This window comes from Protopterus annectens, chromosome 5.part0 (genome assembly GCF_019279795.1).
Source record: "Protopterus annectens isolate FY-2018-M chromosome 5.part0, PAN1.0, whole genome shotgun sequence".
Classification (NCBI taxonomy): domain Eukaryota; kingdom Metazoa; phylum Chordata; order Ceratodontiformes; family Protopteridae; genus Protopterus; species Protopterus annectens.
Genome location: NC_056735.1, coordinates 276343223 through 276367865, shown reverse-complemented (window position 1 = coordinate 276367865; position 24643 = coordinate 276343223). Strand labels below are relative to the sequence as shown.

At 42.3% G+C, this 24643-nt stretch overlaps 1 protein-coding gene across 1 annotated transcript in view; it reads left to right on the top strand.

Moving 5' to 3' along the window:
- Nucleotides 1-24643, top strand: part of LOC122802151 (fibroblast growth factor 4A-like) — a 182621-nt gene that overhangs the window by 149447 nt on the left and 8531 nt on the right. The window contains exon 3 of the mRNA XM_044071828.1: nucleotides 7639-7742. Coding sequence (XP_043927763.1) covers nucleotides 7639-7742 — 104 coding nt within the window. The remainder of the gene's footprint in view (nucleotides 1-7638; nucleotides 7743-24643) is intronic.

Genomic DNA, 24643 nt, shown 5'->3' with positions numbered 1-24643 from the left:
TACCGTTAGATTTTTCCACCTAAAGGATAGGGCATCCACTTTCCATGCTTGCTTGTGATAAATCCTTGTGCAAAATCTCTGCAATTGGCAGTTGTGAGGGGAGGCAAATAGATCTATGTCTGGTCATCCCCATTTCCTTATTATCATGCCAAAGACTTGTGGATCCAGTTTCCATTCGTGGGGATCCATGAGGTTTCTGCTTAGTTTGTCTGCCAGAGTATTAGTTTTTCCTGGCAGGAATTGTGCTTGCAGGTGAATTTGAAAAGCCAATGCTGTGTCCCATAAGGTCATTGCTTGTCTGCAGAGGGGGTAGGAATGTGTACCTCCCTGCTTGTTTATGTACCACATGACCGCAGTGTTGTCCATCTTTATCAGTAACTGTCCTGGATGAAGTAGGTCCTTGAAAGCTGTCAGGGCATTTTGAACAGCTAGCATCTCTTTTTGATTGATGTGAAGATGCATCTGGTTTGCAGGCCATGTGCCCTGAATACATTTTCCTGCCATATGGGCCCCCCAGGCATAATCTGATGCATCTGTTGTCAGTGTCTGTCTGGCTGTGGGTAAACTGAATGGCCCACCATCAAAAGTCCTGTTGCAGGCAAGGAATGAGTGCAATTACTGTCTCCAGGCTGTGGCAATGCTGAGTCCAAACACTTTTTAGGTACCATTCTAGTTTCCTCATATGCAGTCTGGCATATGGAATTAGTAGAATAAAAGATGCCATGAAACCCAAGGCCTGCAGGATTTTCCTTGCAGATAAGTGGGTTTTTGTTGCCAATTTCTTGAAGTAAGTAGTCAGATGCTTTTGTTTGTTTGGCATGAGATAAGCCATCTGGGCAGTTGTATTTAAGCTTGCACCCAGGAATATTATCTCTTGAGAGGGCACTAGTTTTGATTTATTTTCGTTTACTGTGTATCCTAGGCCAATTAATAATATTTTTACAAACGCCAGATGCTTCAGAAGAATGTCTTTGTTATCTGCTTGAATTAGGCAGTCGTCCAACTAGGGATATATTTGAATTCCTTTTTGTCTGCAAAACGCAATTACTGGTGCCAGGCATTTTGTGAAGACCCTGGGCACAGTAGATAAGCCAAAGGGCAGTGCAGAGAATTGGTAATGCATTGAGCCAGCTATGAATCTGAGGTATCTTCTGCAAGATTGTCTGATTGGGACATGCAGGTAAGCCTCTTTTAGGTCCAAAGTTACGAGCCAAGCCTTCTTGCCCAGCATGGGCAGTAGTTGCTGTAGAGTCAACATCTTGAATTTTGGAACTTCCAGGAACGTATTTAAAATTGACAAGTCCAGTATTGGTCTCCAGGTTTTGTCCTTTCTGGGTACTAGAAAAAGTCTGGAGTAAAATCCTTGTCCCTGCTCTTGTAGTGGTACTTGCTGAATGGCCCTCATGTCCATGAGGGCTGTAATTTGTTTTTGTGCCTCTACCAATTGATTGTGTGGCAGGTCTGACATACCTTTTGACTTTGGTAGGGTGTGAAATATGGAACCTTTAGCCTTGGGACACTATGTTCAGGACCCATTTGTCTTGGGTAACCATTTGCCAATTTGATAAAAAAGTGTTAGTTTTCCCCCCAAGGGGGCTGACAAAAGAAAAGTGCTTGGATCTGGTAGAGGAAAGTCATTGGGACTGTTTCCTGTAAGGCTGTGATTTGTCTTCTCTGCTTTTGGAGGTAGGAGCACCCCATTGTTTAGGCCTGTATGAGCCTTGGGGCTGAGATCTGCCTCTAGGATGCCTGTGTCTGCCTCTTTGTGGTCTGTCTGACGCTGGAAAGGACCAATTTTTAGAGGGCCAGTTCCTGCTAAATCTGGGTGACTGCACCTGTAAGAAATCCTTGACTGTCTGCATGGATTTTGCTTTATCCTCCATTTTTTTCAACACCTCTTCTGCTTTAGTACCAAAGTATCATGCTGTAATGGTGCATCTAATAATTTTGCTTTAACATGAACAGGCAGATTCTGTTCCTTTAACCAAGCATGCTTTCTAATAACAGAACCTGTAACAGCGGCCCTGCAAGAGGCCTCCAGTGAATCATAACCACATTGCAAAGTATGCTTTCCCACTTGTTCAGCTGCATGCAATAAGTCCTGCAATTCCTTGTTCTCTGAACTTTCAGTATTTGTCAACAATTTCTGTTTAAGCAGTGACATTAAATATTGCTGATATTTAAGCATATGAAACTGACAATTTAAAGCCCTTACAGCCAGGGTAGCAGAAGTGTAGACCTTTTTCCCCCATCTGTCTAGAGCCCTAGAATCCCTATCAGAGGGGACAGGGTTTTTTGCAGTGGAAGCTTTAACCCCTTTGGGACCCTGAGATATAGTTTCTGGGTCAGCAGCTGGGTTTTTATATAGGAATTTATGAAAATCCGGGACCCTGTAGTACCTGTCTGGCTTAGCAGGTGCAGGGGGTAAAGAGTCAGGGGACAGGCCGGACTCTGAAAATACATCATCTACAATATCCAGGACAGGTGGAATAGCAAGGGGTCTGTGCTGAGGAAGTAGCAGAAAGTCTCTGAGCCTTTTCTTAGATTCAGAATAATCTTGGCTCTCCCAGTGGAAATGCTCCCTCATGGTATGCAGGGTTTCTCCAAAAGAATAATCCTCAGGAGGTGAGGCTGAAGGAATGGATTCTTCAGTCTCAGAATCCTCATAGGGAAGCATGGGGTAATCCTGTTCGGAAGATGAATCAGAGGAAATCGAAACCTGATCAGAGGAATCATACTCTGTCTCTTGCCTAGGCCTCTTATCAGGAGGGGGATGGGAACCCCTGATCAAACTAATTAGGTCTTCGGCCATTTTGAGCATCTGTTTTTTAGGCATGGAAGTCTGAGAAGGAGAATGCTATACTTGTTTCTTTGTCTTTAGAGCTGCTTTAGTCTTTGTCGTTGAAGCTGAAGATGGCTTAATATATAGTTGTGTAGGTCTGAAGACACCCTTAGAAGCCGATGCCTGCTCAGCGGCTCCGGACCCATCTGAGGGAATGATTTCCGAGGGTCCAATACTTTCAGTTTCCAGAGGCCCAGTCAGCTCCACGTGAGAGTCAGAAGTGGCCTGTGGCTCTGAGGTAGCGGGTGCCAGGTGCTGCGAAAGTGCCTCACTGAGAACCGGCGACTGGCCTAGCAGAGGCTTCGTCGTCGGTTTTGGACCTCGGATGCCTATCTTTTTCCTTGTCCTTGCATTTTTTGTAAACTCCGGTTGTCGGCTGATCCAACGGCATTATATAATTAAATCTTCGGCCAAAGTAATGAAATGCAAAATCAGACTGACGCTTGATAGTGCGTTGGTTAAATCTAGCACAAAATCGACAGCTAGCAACGTTGTTATCAGGGCCTAGGCAAGGAATACAGTAAGAGTGAAAATCCTTATGAGGTATTTGCTTCCCACAGGAAATACAATTGTTAACTTTTTCTGACATCAGTCTGGAGCAAGAAAAAAGTTTCCCAAACAGGGTACTTAGCTTTAATGAAGACTTCAGTTCTGAAATTCGAATTTGAAAATCTCAGGAGTCGGCCGACCGGCACTTGTGAACTGCTTTTGCTTTGGGCACCACGTGGCAAGAAAGACTGTAGAAAATGGCGTTGGCTGCATCTTTTATACCCCTGGCGCACTGACGTCAGGGAAGAGGTAACAGCAACTGATGCCGGGACCTAGACTTTGGAATTCTGGCCGACTGCGGGTAGCCTGCCAGCAGGATAACCCAAGAGTAATGACTGCAACAGTGAAACACGATGAACATCATCTTTCCTTGAGTCCAGCTGGGGACTCTGTCCTATAGGTTGAGGATAGAATGAAATTGACAACATCAGATAAAGAAGTTATATACTCACCATAGTGTTCCATTTTCATTCTTCCTCAACTCCCCATCCACTATCCCCCTACCCTTGAACTCTTAGATGAATGAGTAGCCTTTAGTGGAAACTTACCTTGTACTGAGCTCCAGCTATAGTCTCTCTAGATATTTCTGATATTTTCTTTTACTTTTCTTAGCAAACAAGATGTGAGGTACTTAGGAAGGGTGCATTATGGATAAGGGAGAAGCTTGAGAGTTATTTGGTTACCACAAGCTACTGTAATGGCTGAGTCAGATTCAAGGTAGGTTGAGGAAGAATGAAAATGGATAACACAGATAGAACATTATGGTTCACACAGCCTATCTTGACCTCGCCAAGGTTTTCAACACCATACCCCATTCTGGAATTATAGCTAAACTCACTAAACTAGGTATAAATCCCTACGTCACAAGATGGGTTGCCAACTGGCTCACTGACAGAACCCACACTGTAAAAGTTGCAGACTCCAAATCTGACCTCAAAGTAGTGACAAGTGGAGTACCACAGGGTTCTGTCCTGGGACCTCTCCTGTTTGGTATCTACTTCTCTGAAGTACAGGCTAACACAGAAGGCCTCTGGCTAACGAAGTTCACAGATGACTGCAAACTAGGAGCCATAGTCAAGTTTCCAGATGATGTGGACATCTTACAGAAGGGCCTCGCTGAGACAGATGCCTGGTGTCAGAGCCATGGCCTCAAGCTCATTGCCAAAAAGTGCAGTGTCATCCCCTTTGGTAAAAACTATGTACCCATGAACTACCACATAGGCAGCAATCTACTTAACACCGAATGCGTGATAAGAGACTTTGGGACCCAGGTGGACAGTAGTCTCTCCTTTGATAGTCACATCACCACAGTAGTCAGGAAGTCCTTCTACGTGGCACACCTCATCATAAAAGGGTTCTCATCCAGGAAGAAAGAGGTCATTGTTCCTCTCTGCTCGACACTCATTAGACCCATTATAGAGTACAATGCCCCTTTTGGAATGTACCTCACAAGACATCTGCAGCAACTGGAAAGGCCACAGAAGTACCTCACAAAGAGGATTACTGGCCTCAAATAAATGCCCTACACTGACCATCTCAAAAAACTCCAGTTTTACTCCATAGCATATCGCCTACTCAGAGGTGATCTCTGCCTAACATATAAAGCTAGGTCAAACCCAGAGCTGTTGGACATGCTACACCTAAAGAAATCCCAATCCCTCCGAGCTACATGCTCTAGGGACCTAAACCTTGTCAACACAATAAACAGGACATGCTGGAGGGATAGATTCCTGTCACAGAGACTTCCCATACTCTGGAACAGGCTACCCATCTATGTCAAGCAAAGTTCTTCATTAGCACTCTTCAAGAAAAATCTTGATGAGTGGATGGGAAATAGGAAATACACCCCGGGGATCACTTCTGTGTCTCTGCTCGACAGTGGCGCAGGAAAATAACTTTCTTGGGTGGTGTAAGCCAGGGAACCTTGTTGGCTAGGCTTACATAGGCCCTTGGGCCGATAGCCTAGTACCTACCTATGAACCTAAGTACATAAGTTCTTTTTTTAAATAGAGTGAATGGTAAAAATATGCAACAGTAAATCAGAAGTGAAAGAAAACTGACAATTTCAATAATGCATGCCATTCACATACACATGTTAAAGTATGATGCCATTTAAAATAATTAACTTGGATCTGTAGCTTTTCTGTACTTTTTTTTTGGTTAAAAGCCTAAAACCACTAGACTTGAACACCTCTTTTTAGGAAAAGCCTAGAAGCATATCCGATTAAACCTAAAACCTTATAGGATGCTATTAATGAAGCTAGCCCATGGTCACATTTTAGAAGGTCACCTAGGGATGGACAAAATTAAAGCAAAATTATTAGCTAGATTTTGGCCAAGCACAATGAAAAAAAATACAGAACCTCTGCTTCTTGTCTATAATGTCTGAAAACTAGATATAAAAGTCCCCTAATCCCAATGCCTATCACAGATGGACCATCTGAATGTACTGCTATGACAACATGATGTCATTAATAAAAGCTATCAATAGGTATTAGTTTATAATACTCATCAAGGACTATGCTACCCAATTTCCAGAATCAATGTCATCATGTAAATATAGTGTTAAGGTTATTGTCAGGGTAGTGGAACTGTTTTTCTCCACAACTGATATCTTTAAGGACATTTGCATTCCTTGTCCCTCTCCCATTATTTTTGGATTAGTCCAGAATTCTTAAGCAAAGAAATTGAGAGGTATTATACCGTCTGTTTGATAGTGCTACACGCTTTACCAGCTTTCAAAGCCGATAAAACAATTTTCATTTCTACACTTTTCTCCTTTTTTCTCTGTAACTAGTTGTACATGGAGCAAATAAAACTCCATGTACTACAAAGAATTATAATTGGGTCATCGATCATAGCCTTTTATTACTTTAGCATCCATGTCTTGAGTGCATAATAATCTCGTTATGAGTAGAGAACTGATTATAATCCTTTATGTCTGGCATTGATTATAATCCTCAATAATTTACCAGAAAATAATTTAATGAAGGACAGAGTAAAAAATATAAAGACAAAACTGGGGATATGTAGCAAAAATAAGGAAAGATATACAGCTTCATATTATCATGTAAGTTTTGTTGTCATTTTCACTGTCTTTATTAGCATTTTTTGTATTTTTAGTTAACTGTGTTCGCAACACGTTTGTTTGATGAATATTCATTACCTTCATATCACCAGCCTTAAATGTAGTGATTGCATAGGTAATTAATATTCATTAAGTATGCATAACACTGCAATAAAGGCATGCATAAGTTTTGTTGTGCATAGAATGCGCTACTGTGCATCCAGAGGGACAGCGTTCTGTACCATCATTGTGGAGAGCTTGCCACTCTGTAAAAAAAGCATGTACTATAGTAGCATGAGCTGCTAGGGGTATTTTGTTGCAGGTTGCTATAACAGTTGAGGGGTTGGTATAATGGCTCAGCTGCTTACCTAACAGTCACAAGGTAGAGGGTTTGATTCTCACCTTTGAAAGGAAAATTGTCTAGGCTTAAAATAGCCCACAAGAGCAGCATGCCTAGTATTACTGAGCATTTGGCTTTTTTTTTTTTTTTTTGCAATATTTGAAAGTTTGGGATTATGTGTCATCAAGATTTACTTATATAATCATACTCATATATGTAGATAGAGAGATTTAGATATATGCACATCTAACCAATGTGTAAAATTAATACCAAAAATAATACTAAGGTCAGCTATTAGCTAAGGCTATACAATGGTATAATAATGAAATGTTTTGTTTAGAACAAAAAGGATGCAAGAAGTGACAGGACGACAGGAGATGCTGTAAACATTTCAAAGAGCGTATACAAATTCCTGTCACTTTATTACCTCAGACACCACACATCTGAGACACAGCATGCTCAGCTCACACTTTAATTTTGTATTAGTAAAAGTAGAGTATCAGCTTACAAAAGAGCTTCCAGTAATTAACAACCCATGTTCACACTTCTGTTAATGAACCATAGTTGTTTGACTAATATAGTGCAATGGTTACACTTCTTACAACAGATTCTTTTCATGGTCTGTTTTCTTCATTCCACTCTCTCAGTCAAGAAACCAACAGATATATGCAATCAGTGCATATGAAAGGGAAATATTTACTGTGAGTTCTGAAAGAAAAAATAATTTAATCCTGTGTTATACAGTTTGTATTTAGAAGCAGAAAGTATACAGAGATATTTGATAAATGTTTTATTTCAGTATTGTTACCATATTAATGTATCACGTTATCATTTTTGCAGGTATTCTGGAGGTATTTTCAGCTAAAGCAGGCATCATTGGACTCAAAGGATCAAAGAGCAGACTGTACCTTGCCATGAACAAAAGTGGCAAATTATATGGATCTGTAAGTGTACACACGTTACTTGTCTGCCTTATAAACTTTTGATCAATACTTGATATTGTTTTCCGTTTTGCTACAATAACTCACTACATTGTGTAAATGCTTATGTAAAAAATGTGTAATGTTAATAAAATAAATCAATTTCTGTCTCCATATGATACTATCCAGATCCTTACAACCAGGGTGTATAATTCTAAATTTTGAGTCATACCAAGAACAGGTCATTTTTCAACAGGAATTTGGGGTGTTTCTTTATCCCCAAGACACAGTGAACTTAGAAGTGATTATGTTTTTTAGCAAGGGTGCAGAATGCAGATGGATAATTGATGTTACAACAGACTATAAAATGAAATTAGGGATGTACTGTGGAGGCACTTATTATCTGTTTTGTGTATTGCTGGGAATGCTGAATCCTTTTATGGATGAATGGATTATACAGATGTGGTCAATCTCCATGTGAATGAATGAATTCATAAGGCAGACAATTGCAGGCGTATAAACTTGGCCACAGAAACAGGTGAAATAATGAATATAGAGAACTATAAAGTGTTGGAGGGTAGTGGCTCACACACATTTTGGTAACATATACTCTCAATGAAAAGGTCCTAGAAGATTCAAATAATTTTTATTTTTGACTGTATTTTAGGATAGTAGCCCAAGGGATGACAGTTTAGGCATATCTGCACTTCAGCATGGCTTTGACACAATCCCACACAACAGTCAAGTAAAGTTGGACCTGTGGCTAATGGTGTTATGATTCTGGTGAAGGAACATGACTTTATATATATATATATATATATATATATATACACATACATCTGGTGAAGGAGCATGACTGAAATTTGTAAGATATATATATATATATATATATATATATATATATATATATATATATTTTTTTTTTTTTTTAATTTATATAAAATATTTATCATAGATACAGTTTTCTAGCATATCACCTACTAGCCTTTAAGGAGTTTTGGAGTTCAATTGTTTTAACCCCATGTTGATATTTTGTACATCCCATATATATTATTCCCAAAGGAAATTAATGACTTACTTCTACTTCTAAGAGCTTATTCCATAATTTTGGAAGAGATTGTTTAATATTGTACTATTAATTTACTTTTGGTACTATGTTCCCTGAGCTGGTGTGAACGTCCCTAGTGGTGTAATCATGGTATAGACTTTCAAGCAGAACTGGTGAGCTGGTGTGAGCCTCCCTAGTGGTGTAATAATTGTGTAGACTTTCAAACAGAACTGGTGAGCTGGTGTTAGCTTTCATAGTGGTGTAATCATGGTATAGACTTTCAAACAGAACTGGTGAGCTGGTGTTAGCTTCCCTACTGGTGTAATCGTGGTATAGACTTTCAAACAGAACTGGTGAGCTGGTGTGAGCTTCCCTAGTGATGTAATCGTGGTATAGACTTTCAAACAGAACTGGTGAGCTGGTGTTAGCTTCCATAGTGGTGTAATCATTGTACAGACTTTCAAACAAAACTGGATCATACACAACCTTTTTTACCTATCTGTTAACTGGGTCATTTAGATCACCAAAGGCTCACTATAAACACCCTCACACACTGATTTTGCAGCACTTATGAGCCACAGCTGACTCATATAACAACCCCATGAGCAGCTATTATCGGCCAGGGAGTTTACTAGGTAAAATAAGGGGGAAAACAGAAGTAGATTGCCAGGCCTGTCTTCCATATCACACACGCACACACACACACACACACACACACACACACACACACAGACATGCACACAGACACACAGACACAGACACACACACACACACACACACACACACACACACACATACACACACACACACACACACACACACACACACACACACACACACACACACACACACACACACACACACACACACACAGTCAGGAGAAAGTAATTTTATAAAGGAAAGCAGAATAAACTATGAACAAGACTTTTCCAAATGAAACTAGAATGAGGTTACTGCTTTCTTTCCTGCTATCGAAATCTGCTGTTCCCAAAAATAGAGATTCTATATTATGCAATCACTTGAGGCATTCCTTAAAATGGAGAACATCGACATCTGTGCAGTGACAGAGACCTGGTTCAAGGCTCCAAAGAGCACCCCTGCATTACCAGGCTATAATTCATACCACACCTTTTGGCCACCTAACCTGGGCCGAAACACTAAAGATGGAGGCATGTCCATATTCATTAAGGATATCCACACCTGCAGGCTAGTTGCTCAACATAATGCATCTGAAATTATCCAAGTGCAACTAACACTAGGCAAGACTGCAATCCAGGTTGTAGCTTGTTACAGATCCCCCACCATGCCCCAGGATTCCCACTCTTCATTTCTTAAGATACTGGAAAATATTAAGGCACAACCCAATACCTTAATTATGGGAAATTTCAACTACCCCACCATCAATTGGGAAAACTACTCATGTACCAACTCATTTGCTCAACGTTTTCTGGAATTCATAAATTCCAATGCCTTGGATCAGCTTGTCCACTCCCCCACCAGGGGCAGCAATATACTGGACCTGGTCATTACCAATATGGGTAACTGATGTTCCACGCCAAAGGTCAACTCCTCGCTGTTCAGATCCGACCACAAGCTAATCACCCTAGACATCCATATCCCACCCCCATCAAGGAAACCACAGTCAAAAACTACTCCAAAGCCAACTTCATGCTTCTTAAGACAGAAGTGGCAAACTTCACAACACCCATGCAGATGGAAAATAGAGGTACGACTGCTGAATCTTACACAAATGCACTGTATAAGCACCAACAGGAGTGCATGGAACATGCCATCCCCAACAGTACCAAGATGCTATCCTCCAAAAAAAGGAAGCCAATCTGGTGGTCCCCTGCCATAAACAAACTCTACAACAGAAGGAAGAAGCTGTTGCAAAAAAAGAGTAAAATCCCAAGATTTGAGGAACTCCCTGGTCAGCCTCAGCAAGAAGCTGAGATCCCTCATAAAATCCTCCAAAGCCAATTATGAAAATAAAATCACCACTGATTCCAAACACAACCACAAAACATTCTACAGTTATGTCAAGAATCTCAATGGCAGCATTTAGATCTGCTCTGAGCTGCAGCACAATGGCACTAAATATACAGAACCAACCGATATTGCCAACATCCTGGCAGATAGGTTCAGTGCTAACTTTACCCCCTTCTCACCCTCCAAAGGGCCCATCTTAATACCGGAAGAATGCAAACCCCCTGTAATCACGGATGAGCAAGTAAAGACAGCACTCTCCAAAGCCAAGAACACAGCATCCATGGGACCAGACAACATCCCAGGCTGCGTACTGCATGAACTGGTACCCCACCTAAGTACCATGTTCAATCATAGCCTCACCTCAGGCTATGTGCCTACTAAATGGTGCACAGCGACGGTTATCCCACTCCACAAAGAGGGTGTCACCACGGACCCTAGAAACTACCACCCCATTAGCCTGATGAGCCTGGTCTGCAAGGCCATGGAACTTATCATCTTGGAGCTTATAAACAAAGTCATAGGTAACCTCCAAACCATGGACCCCACTCAGTTTGGGTTTGTAAAAGGTAGATCAAGTCTACTAAATCTGATTGACTTCTTTGAAGCAGTCACTAGAGCCATAGACAAGGGCAAGGTAGTGCACACAGCCTATCTTGACCTCGCCAAGGCTTTTGGTACCATCCCCCACTCTGGAATTATAGATAAACTCACTAAACTGGGCATAAATCCCTATGTCATAAGATGGGTGGCCAACTGGCTCACCGACAGAACCCACACAGTAAAAGTAGCCGACTCCAAGTCCGATTTCAGACTAGTGACAAGTGGAGTACCACAGGGTTCGGTCCTGGGTCCTCTCCTGTTCGGCATCTACTTCTCTGAAGTGCAGGCCAACACAGAAGGTCTTTGGCTAACAAAGTTTGCAGATGACTGCAAACTGGGAGCCATAACAGAATCAACTTATGATGTAGACATTCTACAAAAGGGCCTCACAGAGACAGATGCTTGGTGTCAAAGTCATGGCCTCAAGCTCAATGCCAAGAAATGCATTGCCATCCCCTTTGGGAAAAACTCGGTACCTATGAACTACCACACAGGCGGTAGCTCACTAAACACTGAAAGTGTGATAAGAGACCTTGGGACACAGGTGGACAGTACTCTCTCCTTTGATAACCATATCACCACAGTAGTCAAGGAAATCCTTCTACGTGGCACACCTCATCACAAAAGGGTTCTCCTCTAGAAAAAAAGAGGTCATTGTTCCTCTCTACTCATCCCTCATCAGACTCATTATAGAGTGCAATGCCCCGTTTGGCATGTATCTCACAAGATACCTACAGCAATTGGATAGGCCACAGAAATGCCTCACTAAGAGGATTACCAGCCTCAAACAGATGCCATATGCAGACCATCTCAAAATACTCCAGCTCTACTCCATCACATATTGCCTACTCAGAGGCAATCTCTACCTAACATACAAAGCCATGTCAAACCCAGAGCTATTGGACATGCTACACTTAAAAAAATCCCAATCCCTCCGAGCTACATGCTCTAGGGACCTAAACCTTGTCACCACAATAAACAGAACATGCTGGAGGGATAGATTCCTGTCCTAGAGACTTCCCATACTCTGGAACAAACTACCCATTCATGTCAAGCAAAGCTTCTCATTGGCTCTCTTTAAGAAAAACCTTGACGACTGGATCGGAAATAGAAAATTCACCCCGGGGATCACTGCTGTGGCACTGCTTGACAGGGGCACAGGAAAATAATTTTCTTGGGTGCAGAAAACCAGGGAACCTTTTTGGTTAGGCTTATATAGACCCCAGGGCCGATAGCCTAGTACCTACCTATGAACCTATGATGTGTCCTGCCATAGTTAAAAGTTTGTCCCCCAGGAGGTCTTGTCCCTTTGTTTTTGGCAGAACATGCCTTATCTAAGATGAAGCAGTCAACTTCAGGATATGAAATTCTGCAGACAAAGAGCTACAAAGGGCAAGCAAGCAAGAAGGAATATTTTGGATGTGGTCACTGAACGTCAAAAGATAGATGAGGGGTTTCAAGATGACAGCAGCAGTGTAAGCTGCTAAAGCTAGAGCTTTAGGCAGTGATCAATTAGTAAAAGCCTGCAAACTAGTTTAAATTGTTAGCAGAAATTGGTAGCTGAATTATCTGACATTCAGAAAGACAACAAGCAAAAGAAAAAGTGAATTGAAAGGTACAGTAAGTGTGAAAACTCAGAAGCCAACTGAAAGCAGTATGGTAGAGCAACGTTGGGAAAAGCAGATAGTAATGACAGCTGGAGGAGAAAATGTTTCAGTCACCCTAGAGGGAAACGATTGATCAAATGCATACTCAGAGTTTCAAAATAAGTGGGTGACTGTTGGAATATATAGAGACAAATAACATAAAGCCATGGGAAATAGATGTGTAAACCAGACACTCAGACTAAATGCTTGATATGCAAACTGCTAAAAAGGAAATAAAAGAAAAGCCCTGGAACAGCAATTAAAATATGAAGAAATGGTACAGAAACTGATTGAACATGAGAATAGGTGACACACACACAACCTGAGGTTTTCAGCAGTACCAGAACAAACTGAAGGGAGGAATTGTAAAGACTTTTGTGAAAAAGCCTCAGCAGATGGAATGGACTTTCTACTGAAGCTATTAGAATAAAAAGAGCATATATAGTAAATATTAAGAATTTGATATTAAAAAGTAGCTGAGACCTATGCTGACTAAACTGCAAACATATCTACTAAAGGAGGAAATCCGTTCTACTTCATGGAGGAAAGGAACAATCGTAATGGTTGGAGACACAAGGGTTTATGTGGATAATAACTTTTCATTACAAACACAAACTAACAAATGTTTTTTCCTTCCATAAGACTCAGCATTAAAATGAAACATTGTTTCAAGTTATCATATCCTGCATTACTTTGAGTCTTCTGTCTACTTAGATTAAAAATTTATACAGACCCTTGACAGGCACAAGTTGAACTGGCACAGGGAAAGCAACAGATGAAGAACAGTTAGTCAATAGATGCAAAAAAGCAAGCTATGGATACTTCAAGGGAGAGATTTCCTTTTCCTGTTTTCCAAAAAAAATGATGAATAAAACAAGAGACAGATGAAACATTTTTCAAAAAAAGTGGAAAAATCCATAAAAACAATGCACTGGGAACATGGAATGAAGACATTACTTAAAAAGGGAAAATGTTTATAAGGAAAATGATGTGATATAATCAAAATGTGAGTTGCATTCTGAATGGTGCCTTAAAACCATTGAGAGTAGCAAGTACTGGACTGAAAAGGACAGTCTGATTAATGTAAATGTTATAATATAAATATTATATGTCAACACTTCACTTAAAAATGAAAGTTTATGTTTAACTAAGTGGGAGATAGGGGACCTACACTGCATGCTGACTGATTAAAGTCTCTGTTCTCAAACTGAAAACTGTGTTTATGTTGCTTCTAACACAGGTATTATGACTTTGTTGATGGGGGAGTAAATGATTGATAGATGAAAAAGGAAAATAACACTTTATGCGATGGAAGCTAACATACAGTGTAAAGTCAGTTCTTGTAACGCATGCACCAGGTCTTAGAATGTATGTAAAATTGATGAGATGGGTATGATTCACAAAGGATACACAAAATGCCCTAGAAAAACTGACAAAGTGAATTGATTAAATGCAGGAGGTTGTGTGGTATAAGTAAATTGTAAAATGTGTGCACTGAAATATGTTTTAAAACTATGACATCAGAGATAAGTGTTCTCAGTTTGTAAAGTCAGGCATGTCTCTAGTGCTTTTGGATTGCAAATAGCCTTGCTTGATAACTGATAGATTGCAAGAAGATGGAGCCACTGTCTCTGGTTAGTAAATCTTGACCTTTTAAAAATGGCTACAGCATCAGAAATAGTTAATGGATAGCTAAAAGCACAATAATTGAAGAACTCCTTCAGAAATACATTTCTGCAGGCAAGGGATATAAGCAGATCAGTTATTTATAATAGCTGTTTTTCTGACCAACAGCTTTAAACGATAGTATTGGAAGAAGCTTTATATTGCTATTTATACAGAACATCATTTCTATGACTGTGCAAATAAATAAATATATATATATATATATATATATATATATATATATATATATATATATATATACATATATATATATATATATATATATGGGTCTCCTTCAAAACAACGAAAGACCAGAACATCGAAAGTGTTTTGAAGGAGACCAAAACAACGAAACTGCAGAACACCGAAAAGCGCGAAATTCAAAATCCCGATGTTACGGGATTTTGATTTAGCGCTATTGGTGTTCCGTTGTGGGTGAGTATGCATGTGTAAGCATATTTGTGAGGGGTAGTGCTGTGTGTAAGTGTGTGTTGTGACTGTGGTGTGTGTGTGTGTGAGGGACTGTAGTGTGTGGGTGTGAGTTTGACTTGTGTGTCTGTTTGTGCGATCTGGGAGTTAGAATATTAAAGTAGGGGTGTGGGGGTGCAGGGGGCTTGCCCCCTTGCCTATTTGTAGTGTAGGGTGGTGTGGTTGGTAGTTTGGGGCAGTTGTGTATGTATTTGTGTATGTTTTTTACGTGTGTTATACTTACATGGTTTTCGGTGTTGTGGGGTTTCATTGTTTTGGTCTCGGTGTTTTGGTCTTCGGTGTAGACCCATATATATATATATATATATATATATATATATATAGAGAGAGAGAGAGAGAGAGAGAGAGATCCATATCAGACACACAAAACAACACTTACCCAACGACCAAATCAATGAGACCACATCACCGACAGATCACATCTCCGACAATGGTAAGTATTCCCGTTTCCTCAATAAAAAGAGAAAACAAAATGTTTTTGCTGAGACAGTGAAAAATAACATATACTAAAGAGGTGAAGATGTTGCTGTCTTTAGTTTTGATAGTGGATAAGAAAGCTAGAACTAGAAAATGTAAAACAAAAGACAAACCACTAATAAGACAGATGAAAAGACTGATTACAGAGATTAAAAACATTGGAACTGAGAACTTTTAGAGACGGAAACAGAACTCCACATTAACAAAGCATAGGTTGTATGGGATGATGTAATGGAATTTGAGCTTGAAGAAGATACCAACATGAAACAAAGTACCTAAAATCTATATCTGTTTAATAAACTAAACACAGATGAAAGATCTGCTTCCCTGCCAGTAATACAGCCCTGCACAGTACTGAGATAGAGATCTTGAGTTGCATAGATGTTACCACTGTGCAACTACATATATGCTGTGTCTTTGACCATGTCTCTTACAGCATGTCCACAGGGCTAACACTGCCCCCCATCCCCATTGCATATTACATTCAACATCCCCATACCACCACTGTAGCCATCACCCCATCTCACCCAAACTTGGCTACTGCTACAATGATACTGCTCATTTGGGCACACATTCTGCAATAGTGACATTTGAGCTTATGTACCTAGGCATTGCTAGCTGAGCTGTTCTAGTAGCATATCTAGAGGCTGGGTAGTACAAGGCAATGTACCAGTTTGAGTGGTTATCTGAGACATTCATATTTCCAATTTATTTATTTTATCTCTTCCTCTCTTTGCCACTATTCTTCCATTTTACACCTTATTTTATGTTTGTTGCTTTATTTCTAGCCATTTATGTTAACATTTTCTGCATCGGCGGCTATAAATATACCAGTGACATAGCACTGTTACCCATGCCACCAGTGGCCTTGGCCTTCTCCTGCCAGTGCTCTATCTGGCTGCAGACCTCCCTTATCATTGAATTTGGTGGGGGGAAAAATGAGGGCATAACTTGTGGCATCTGAATATTTCTAACCAGAGGGGAATGCCATTGTTCCATCTAGTGGCAGTGCCATGGGGCACAATTCCTCACTCAGTTAGAATTTACAGAGGTGGTGGGGCAGATGATGGACTGGCAGCTTTATGCTTGCATTGACCAGCTAGAGAGGATTCTTGTGCAGCATCAAGAGCCACACCAGTGCCTGACTCAGCCATCACCATCACTTTAGGCAATGCCCAATACAGAGGGCAATCCTGGGTCTAGCCCAGGTTAAGTGATATCAGGAGTGGGTCCCTCATCCTTGTGTCCCACTTCCTTGTGTGTCCCATCCTTCCTCTGTTTATTGTCCAGTCCTCCAAATCAACAATTACCTCCCTGTGTCTATAGGCTAATAATTCCATTGTCAAGTTGAACCCCTTTGTGTCAGCACCTGCCATCTTAGTCTGTCTGTGTTTTGTCTGTTTATTTGATTGTGTGCCCTACATCTGTACCTCCACTCTGTTTTCATACCCTGCTTTTCCTTTACATCCTTCCCATCTATCATTCTAAAAAAAAAGAAAATAGTTCTGTCACTCAAAAAAGTACACCCTTCCTGTTCGTCTCCGCATTTACCTTCCTTGTGTCCATGTGCATGTAGCTCTGCTTGCTTTCCTCCTTTTCCTATACATGCATTTCATCCACTTTTAAAACAGTAAAAACATATATTAATATTGCTGGGAACTACTTAGTGTGGCTTCCAGCCATTCTTGTAGTGTCAAAATATTGAGTATGTACAAACCCTTATGCATGTTGTTCGCTCACCACTGGTCTTTGCAGCATTCATAGCCACAGTTGCAGGAACCACTCTCTCACTGCTAAGGCTTTGAGTGAGTCCCTTAATTAGTTGCTTGAGGTGTGAGATTCCTATTAGTTAATTAGTACTTACCTTCAGGGCACATCATGCACTCCGCATCCGCACGGCAGCCTTTGTGCAGCCATGGAAGACGTGTCTGAATCCCAGGGGATGTAATTGTGATAATGTAACAAATTCAAGATGTTTAACAAATCAACAAACAAAGGATCATAAAATTAAACACCAAATAAATGGATGAGTTGGTCTTTGTGTATAGACAGTGAAGTTGCTATTCAATGCCAGGAAACTGTGTATAATAAATGTGGGGGACCACTGCATGACAGAAGATTTGTACTGAATAAAAACTAAAAAGTATTGTGAAAATTGAACTCTGGGAATAGGTGGGAGCTTGAAAGAAAGCATATGAGGATGCAAAAAAGCTAATTGTGTTTGAATGACAGGGCTGATTGTTACTTGTTGAAATCTTTGCCTATTCCTTGATTATTTATGGTTTAATAAAGTTCATTTTTTTTTTCAAAAAAACATATAAACATGAATGGTAGTAGATAACATTGTTATGTTAGTGATTATTTTATTATTATATTATATGTTAATTGCATATTCAAGTTTGTGTGACACCTTTCATCTGTTTTAATACTGAAACTATTGAAGGATGTGAATTGGTGAAGGTCGTGTAACCTGAAATGCTCTTGTTTTAATATGTTTTAATTAGAAGTTATGTCCTTACCATAACGTTCCATGTGGAGTGTTCATCTCACCTTTGTTCTTACACCTGGGTTTGGAGCCGATCCTCGGCTCCGTGTCGGCCGCTTGGCAAGCTCTGCATCAAGAAGAAGCTCGAGACCAACCTAACTCCCAAAAACCCACCTCTGCCTTTACCTCAGATATAGTTTGCAAGCAAACCAGAAGTCAACAGAGAGAGTAACACATTCATGCCAAAAACAACATAACTGAGAGAAACACCTATACATATATATATATATATATATATATATATATATATATACATATATACACAACAACTGCGTAATGCAGAAGCAGGAGAAACCAAACCAGACACCAAACTGGACGTTCTTCCTGAGGGTGGGAGGGTGGGAATGTAAGAACAAAGGCGAGATGAACACTCCACATGGAACGTTATGGTAAGGACATAACTTCTAAATGTGAGAGTGTTCAATCTCGCCGTTTGTTCTTACACCTGGGTAGCGTCCCTAGCTTCATGTTCCCGAGGAACTCACGGGAGAACGTTCTTGAGCACAGTGGAACCAAAGGTTGCCCTGTCCCTAGAAACCCTGTCTACCTTGTAATGAGAAATGAATGTATGTGGTTTAGACCAAGTGGCAGCTGCACAAATAGTGTCTAGTGGTAAGCGAGCTGCATGAGCCAGGGATGTAGATACTGATCTTGTAGAGTGCCCCTTGGGTTTGACAGGTAAAGTTTGTTCCGAAGCAGCATAAACAAATATAATGCAATCAGTTAGCCATTTGGAAAGGGTTCGTTTAGTAACTGCTATACCTTTCCTGCTGTCTGCAAAGGCTACAAAAAGTTGATCTGTTTTCCTGTGATCCTTTGTTCTATCCAGGTAAAATCTAAGTTGTCTATGGACATCCAACTTGTGTAACATATACTCCAACTTATTGGAGTGGTTTTTGAAAAAGGTAGGGAGCTCAATGGATTGATTAATGTTATTAACGGAGCAAACTTTGGGGAGAAAGGACGGATTAGTGCGAAGAGATACTCTGTCAGAGTGAAAGATCAAATAAGGGTGTTTAATAGAAAGAGCCTGAAGCTCTGACACCCGTCTAGCCGATGTAATGGCCACCAAAAGAGGGTCTTCCGACAAATACTTCAATGGACAAGAAGAGGCTGGTTCAAACGGAGGTAGCATCAATTTAGATAATAAAAGGTTCAGATTCCAAGGTGATGTAGGAGTTCTAACTGGTGGTCTAATATGGAAAGATCCTTTCAGAAAGGCCTTACAAAGTCTGTGAGCCATAATAGGGGCCCCACATTCTTCCACATGAAAGTTGGAAATGGCAGCCAATTGCACTCTCAAAGTGGCAGGAGAAGCTCCTTGGTGGAACAATTCAGTTAAAAACTCCAAGATCTTATTTAAGGAGCTATAACAGGGTCCAATTGCTGTGTATTTGCCCAGTAAACAAAACGCTTCCATTTACTAGTGTAAGTCTTTGTAGTGGAAGCTTTATGAGAAGCCACTAGCATATTCTGAACTGCAGGTGAAAGAAGATCAGACCTGGCTAAGTAGGGAAGCGGAGCAGCCAAGCTGCTAGTTGGAGTGACAGTAGCGAGGGGTGGGGAGCCCCTGACGAGTGGGTCAGTAGATCCGGCTCCGGGTCCAGGATCCAGGGTTCCCGAATGCGGTGTGCCAGAAGAAAGGGAAACCAGATCTGACGAGGCCAGAATGGGGCAATGAGGATAATCGTCCTTTGCAGGTTGTTGGCTTTCTGCAGAAACTTTGCAATCAGGGGAAAGGGAGGAAAAGCATACAGGAGACCCGGGGGCCAATTGTGAACCAGAGCGTCCCTGGGGACTTCCCCTGGAGGGGGTAATAGGGCAAAATAGCTTCTGCATTTGGCGTTCATTGGAGACGCAAAAAGATTGCAGGAAGGCTGGCCCCATTTGCGAAAAATCTCCTTTGCAACTGACTGTTTGAGGGACCACTCGTGAGGCAACAGGATTGCTCTGCTCAACCTGTCGGCTATGACGTTGGATGACCCCGGGATGTGCGTTGCAATCAGAAAGCGACCCATGGACTCCGCCCATTGCCAGATTCTCATGGCCTCTCTGCATAGCTGATAAGACTTGGTTCCCCCTTGTTTGTTTATGTACCAGACTACGGACATGTTGTCCGTCTGAACTGCAATAGTCCCTAGAGGAAGAAGGGGAGCAAAGTGTTGCAATGCTAGAAACACTGCCCTCAACTCTAGAACATTGATGTGCAGATTGTACTCTAAATTGGTCCATTCGCCTTGGACTGTCTGTCCCTGAAAGATGCCCCCCCACCCTATCAGGGAAGCGTCCGTGGTCACCGTAGCTGTCGGCGTGGGTAGCACAAATGGTCTTCCGCTGGAAAGATTGCAAGTCCGGAGCCACCAGGCTAGGTGTGATTTGCATGTGTTTGTGATCAGAATTTCGTGTGTCAGAGGTAGCTGTTGGAACGACCATTGTGCAAACAGTAGCCATTGTAGAACTCTCATGTGCAGTCTTCCCAATGGTATCGCAATGAGAGAAGCTGCCATGAGACCCAAAACCTTCAGAACCAGTTTTGCTGGGGATTTTCTGGATGACAGAAGAAGAGATATGTGGCTTTGTAGTGAGGCTATCCTTTCTGGAGGAAGTCTTAGAATTAAATGATGCATATCCAATTCTGCTCCTATGAATGAGATATGCTGTGATGGCTGTAGTAAAGATTTTTCGAAATTTACGGAAATTCCAAGATGAACACAAAGCTGCAGTGTGTAATCCCTGGCTTGAATCAGTTGACGCTGGGTGGTGGCAGAAAGGAGCCAGTCGTCCAGATACGGAAACACCTGGAATCACAGGCGTCTCAAGTGAGATGCTACCACTGCCATGCATTTGGTGAAAACCCTGGGGGCTGAGGTCAGACCAAAGGGCAGGGCTCGAAACTGAAAGTGGCTGGCTCCCAGCCAGAAGTGCAAGTGATCCCTGGACGCCCTGGCCATTTTGATGTGGTAGTATGCGTCCTTCAGATCTATTGAGCACATCCAGTTGTCCTTCTGTAAAAATGGAAGGATCGATTGAAGCGTGACCATCCAGAACTTTTCTTTCTTGACGAAGGTATTGAGATTGCTTAGGTCCAGAATCGGCCTCCAGTCTCCTGTCTTTTTTGGAACTAAAAAGAACCTTGAGTAAGTTCCAAATCCTCTTTGGTCCGCTGGGACTGGTTGGATTACTCTTTTTTCTAGCAGCTTTGAAATTTCTATAGCTGCAGGGTCTCGCAGATGGGGCGGCACATCTGGGAGTCTTTTCTTCGGAATTGGGGGCAATAGGAAGGGTATTCTGTAGCCTCTGGTAACAACACTTTTTACCCAATTGTCTGATGTAAGATTTTGCCAGGCCTGAGGGTATAAAGCTAAGCGACCCCCGACTGCCTCCAGAGCAGGACAGTCGGGCCTCCTCTCAGGAGTGCTGGAAAGGTTTCCCAGGGGTTGTATCCCTGTCACCTTGGTTTTGCGGACCCCCTCTGCCGCCAGGGCGGCGTCTTCCACCTCTGCCCCCTCCTCTGCCTCTAGAGGGGGCATCACCCTGTGTGCCTGGGAAAGAGCCTTGGGGTTTACGAAACCACATTTTTCCACCACGTTGCCCTTTGGGGTACGGTCTGGATGGGGTGGAAAAACGGACTCCGACAACAGACAGAGTCTTTCACTCTTGCTCACACCGGGTAAGGGTCTCCTTTACTTTGGGGCCAAAGAGAGTGGCACCATCGAATGGGGCGTTAGTAAAGGAAGACTTGAAGGCTTCCGCAAATGAACATAAGCGCATCCAGGATTGTCTACGAAGAGCAATCGCTGAAGCCGCTGCCCTACTCGATCCTTCGGCTGCGTATGAGATCAGCCTCATGGACGAGTTTGCAATAGATGTAAGGGTATTGAGATGTGCTGTAACCTTTTCTGAAACAGCAGCATCTGTAGTACCCTGGAGGGTATCTCCCAACTCTTTGATTAGATCCCTCTGTAGCCGTGTGAAGTGGGTCAAATAGTTCAGGGATTGCATAGAAAAAGCCGCTGAACTAAAAATGCGCTTCCCATACCTGTCCATAGTCCTAGAATCTCTGTTAGGCGGATGGACAGATGAGGAAGATTCAGACATCTCCTTTTTCGTGGCCGCTGCCACCACCATAGCGTCCACTGGCACTCCCTTTGTCAGATAAGCCTTATCCTGAGGGGCAGTAATATATTTGTTAGGCTTTCTAGGGACTGGCTCCACCGTGTCAGGTGTCTCCCACACCCTTCGAGCAATCAGCTCCATCAACTCATCGAAGGGCGGAGTGACCCAGGAGGAGGAAGGGCGAGCACCGAATGCCTTCAGCAAGACTGACTCATCCTCAGAAGGGGGGAGGGATTGCCAATCACCTCTCTGCTTTAGGATCTCCAGGATGTCAGAAAAAGAGACATCCTCTGAGGGTGACTTTGGGGACCCTTCTGACTCATCCAAGTCAGTGTCCGATGTCAATGATTCTTGTGGAGAATCTAAGTGTCTTCTCTTACACAATCTTTTCCTCGGAACTTCCTCGGGGGGGGCATCCGAAGAAGCCTCCGAGGAAGAGGGGGCACCCTCCAGGGGTGGCTGAGACACAGGTGCTCGACGCTTAGATGTAGCTGTGGGTGCAGAGGAGGATAACAGTCCTTTATGGGAAGGAGAAGCTGTTTCTGCTGATGTGGTTGTCTGGGTAGACAACACCTTCCTCATGAGGCCGAAGGCCCCTGGGTCCCGAGTCGAGGTATCTCCCGGTTCCGAGGAAATGGGAAGAATCCTCGAGACAGGCACCGAAGGCATCGACCCCGAGGATGGAGCCGAGTCGATCCGAGCCGAGGCCCCGAGAGGGAGCGTCGGAACCGAAACATCGGTCCGACTCTCAGTCCCGGATCCAAGGATGGATCTTCGGCTCCGAGACTCCGGTACTGGATCCGACGGAGTCGAGCTGAACGGAGCCGACCGAGAGAAAGACGGTTCTGGCACCGAGGGCTCCACAATCACCAGATCAGCCTCTCCCAGCTCCGAAGACTGGATAGGTTTCGGAGGAGGAACAGGTGGAGATAAGGGAAGGCCTTCGAGTCTCGACACCAACTGGGAGGAGACAGAGATGAGCTTGGATAAGGCCGTATTCTCCATTAATTTCTGCACCACGCGGTCTACATCGGTGTCGGAGAGGGGCCTGGAAGAGCGCGTCGAAGGAATCGAAGACGGAGCCGACCTCAACAGTGCCGGGGGAGGGAGCTCCGTCACCGGTTCCAAGACTCGAGGCTCGGAAACTGACAACAGTTCAACACTTGGCCCCGAAGTCTGTGGAACCGGTGATTGAACTTTAACTGAAGAGCTCAGAGCCGATGACCTGGGCTCCGATGTCTTCGATTCCTTCGAGGATTTGGATGTCTGGTCTGATGCATCCAGAGCCTCTTGAAAGGTAGGTTTTAAAAGACCCCTATCCATAAGTTTCCTGCGCCTATCTGTCATGACCCTTCCACTGAAAGAATGACATATTGAGCAGTCTTCTTGCAGATGGAGAGGGCCAAGACAGTAGATGCAGGAACTATGATTATCAGTCACCGACATCTTCTGCCCACATTGGCAGCGTTTAAAGCCAGACTTAGCTTTCTCAGACATGTCACAATTTTAGGTACAGCTAACAGAGAAAAAGTCACTATTAAGTCAAATCCAGTAATTTTGTCTAATCCAGAAACTTATTGTCAAATCCTGTAAAAAGTCAATCCAGTAGTCAATCCAAGTAAAAGGGTGGGGTAGGCCCCGAGGGAAAACTCTAATAAAGTATATAAAAAGACTTTATATGGAACCGAGAATTCCTCGAAACACTACTAACACACACACACAGTCACTTAAGAACAATTTTTTTAGAAAAAATTTTAGGAGAAATATAAGAAATTTATAAATCTTAGCTTAAGGTTGCTCGAGCCCATCAAACTGATGCGAACGCTGCAGCGGCAAACTAGATCTGAGGTAAAGGCAGAGGGGGATTGTGGGAGTTAGGTTGGTCTCGAGCTTCTTCTCGATGCAGAGCTTGCCAAGCGGCCGACACGGAGCCGAGGATTGGCTCCGAACCCAGGTGTAAGAACAAACGGCGAGATTGAACACTCTCACATTATTATTTAATTTACTTTGTTTTTATTTTGGCTCAAGTTTTAATTACACTGAGTTTTATTTTTCAGATTTTGTCTGGTTGCTACATTTTGAATTATGCTGGCTTATGTGCATTATCACTGCTATGGCCGGGCTAGGAATGAAACACTTTCAGGAGACCTATTTAGAGTATTTGTTCTTTGTTACTACGACATCAGTATGTCCAGGTCGCAGGTGTAAGCACTTGCCCTGTCAGGATAACTGGATTAGCTCAGGCACTTAATTTACCATAATGTAGATTAATTGATTACATTTTTAACAAGGTACGTGAGCTTGTCACTATGGCCCCTTTTCAGCTATGACTCTGGTCAGAAGGACAAGA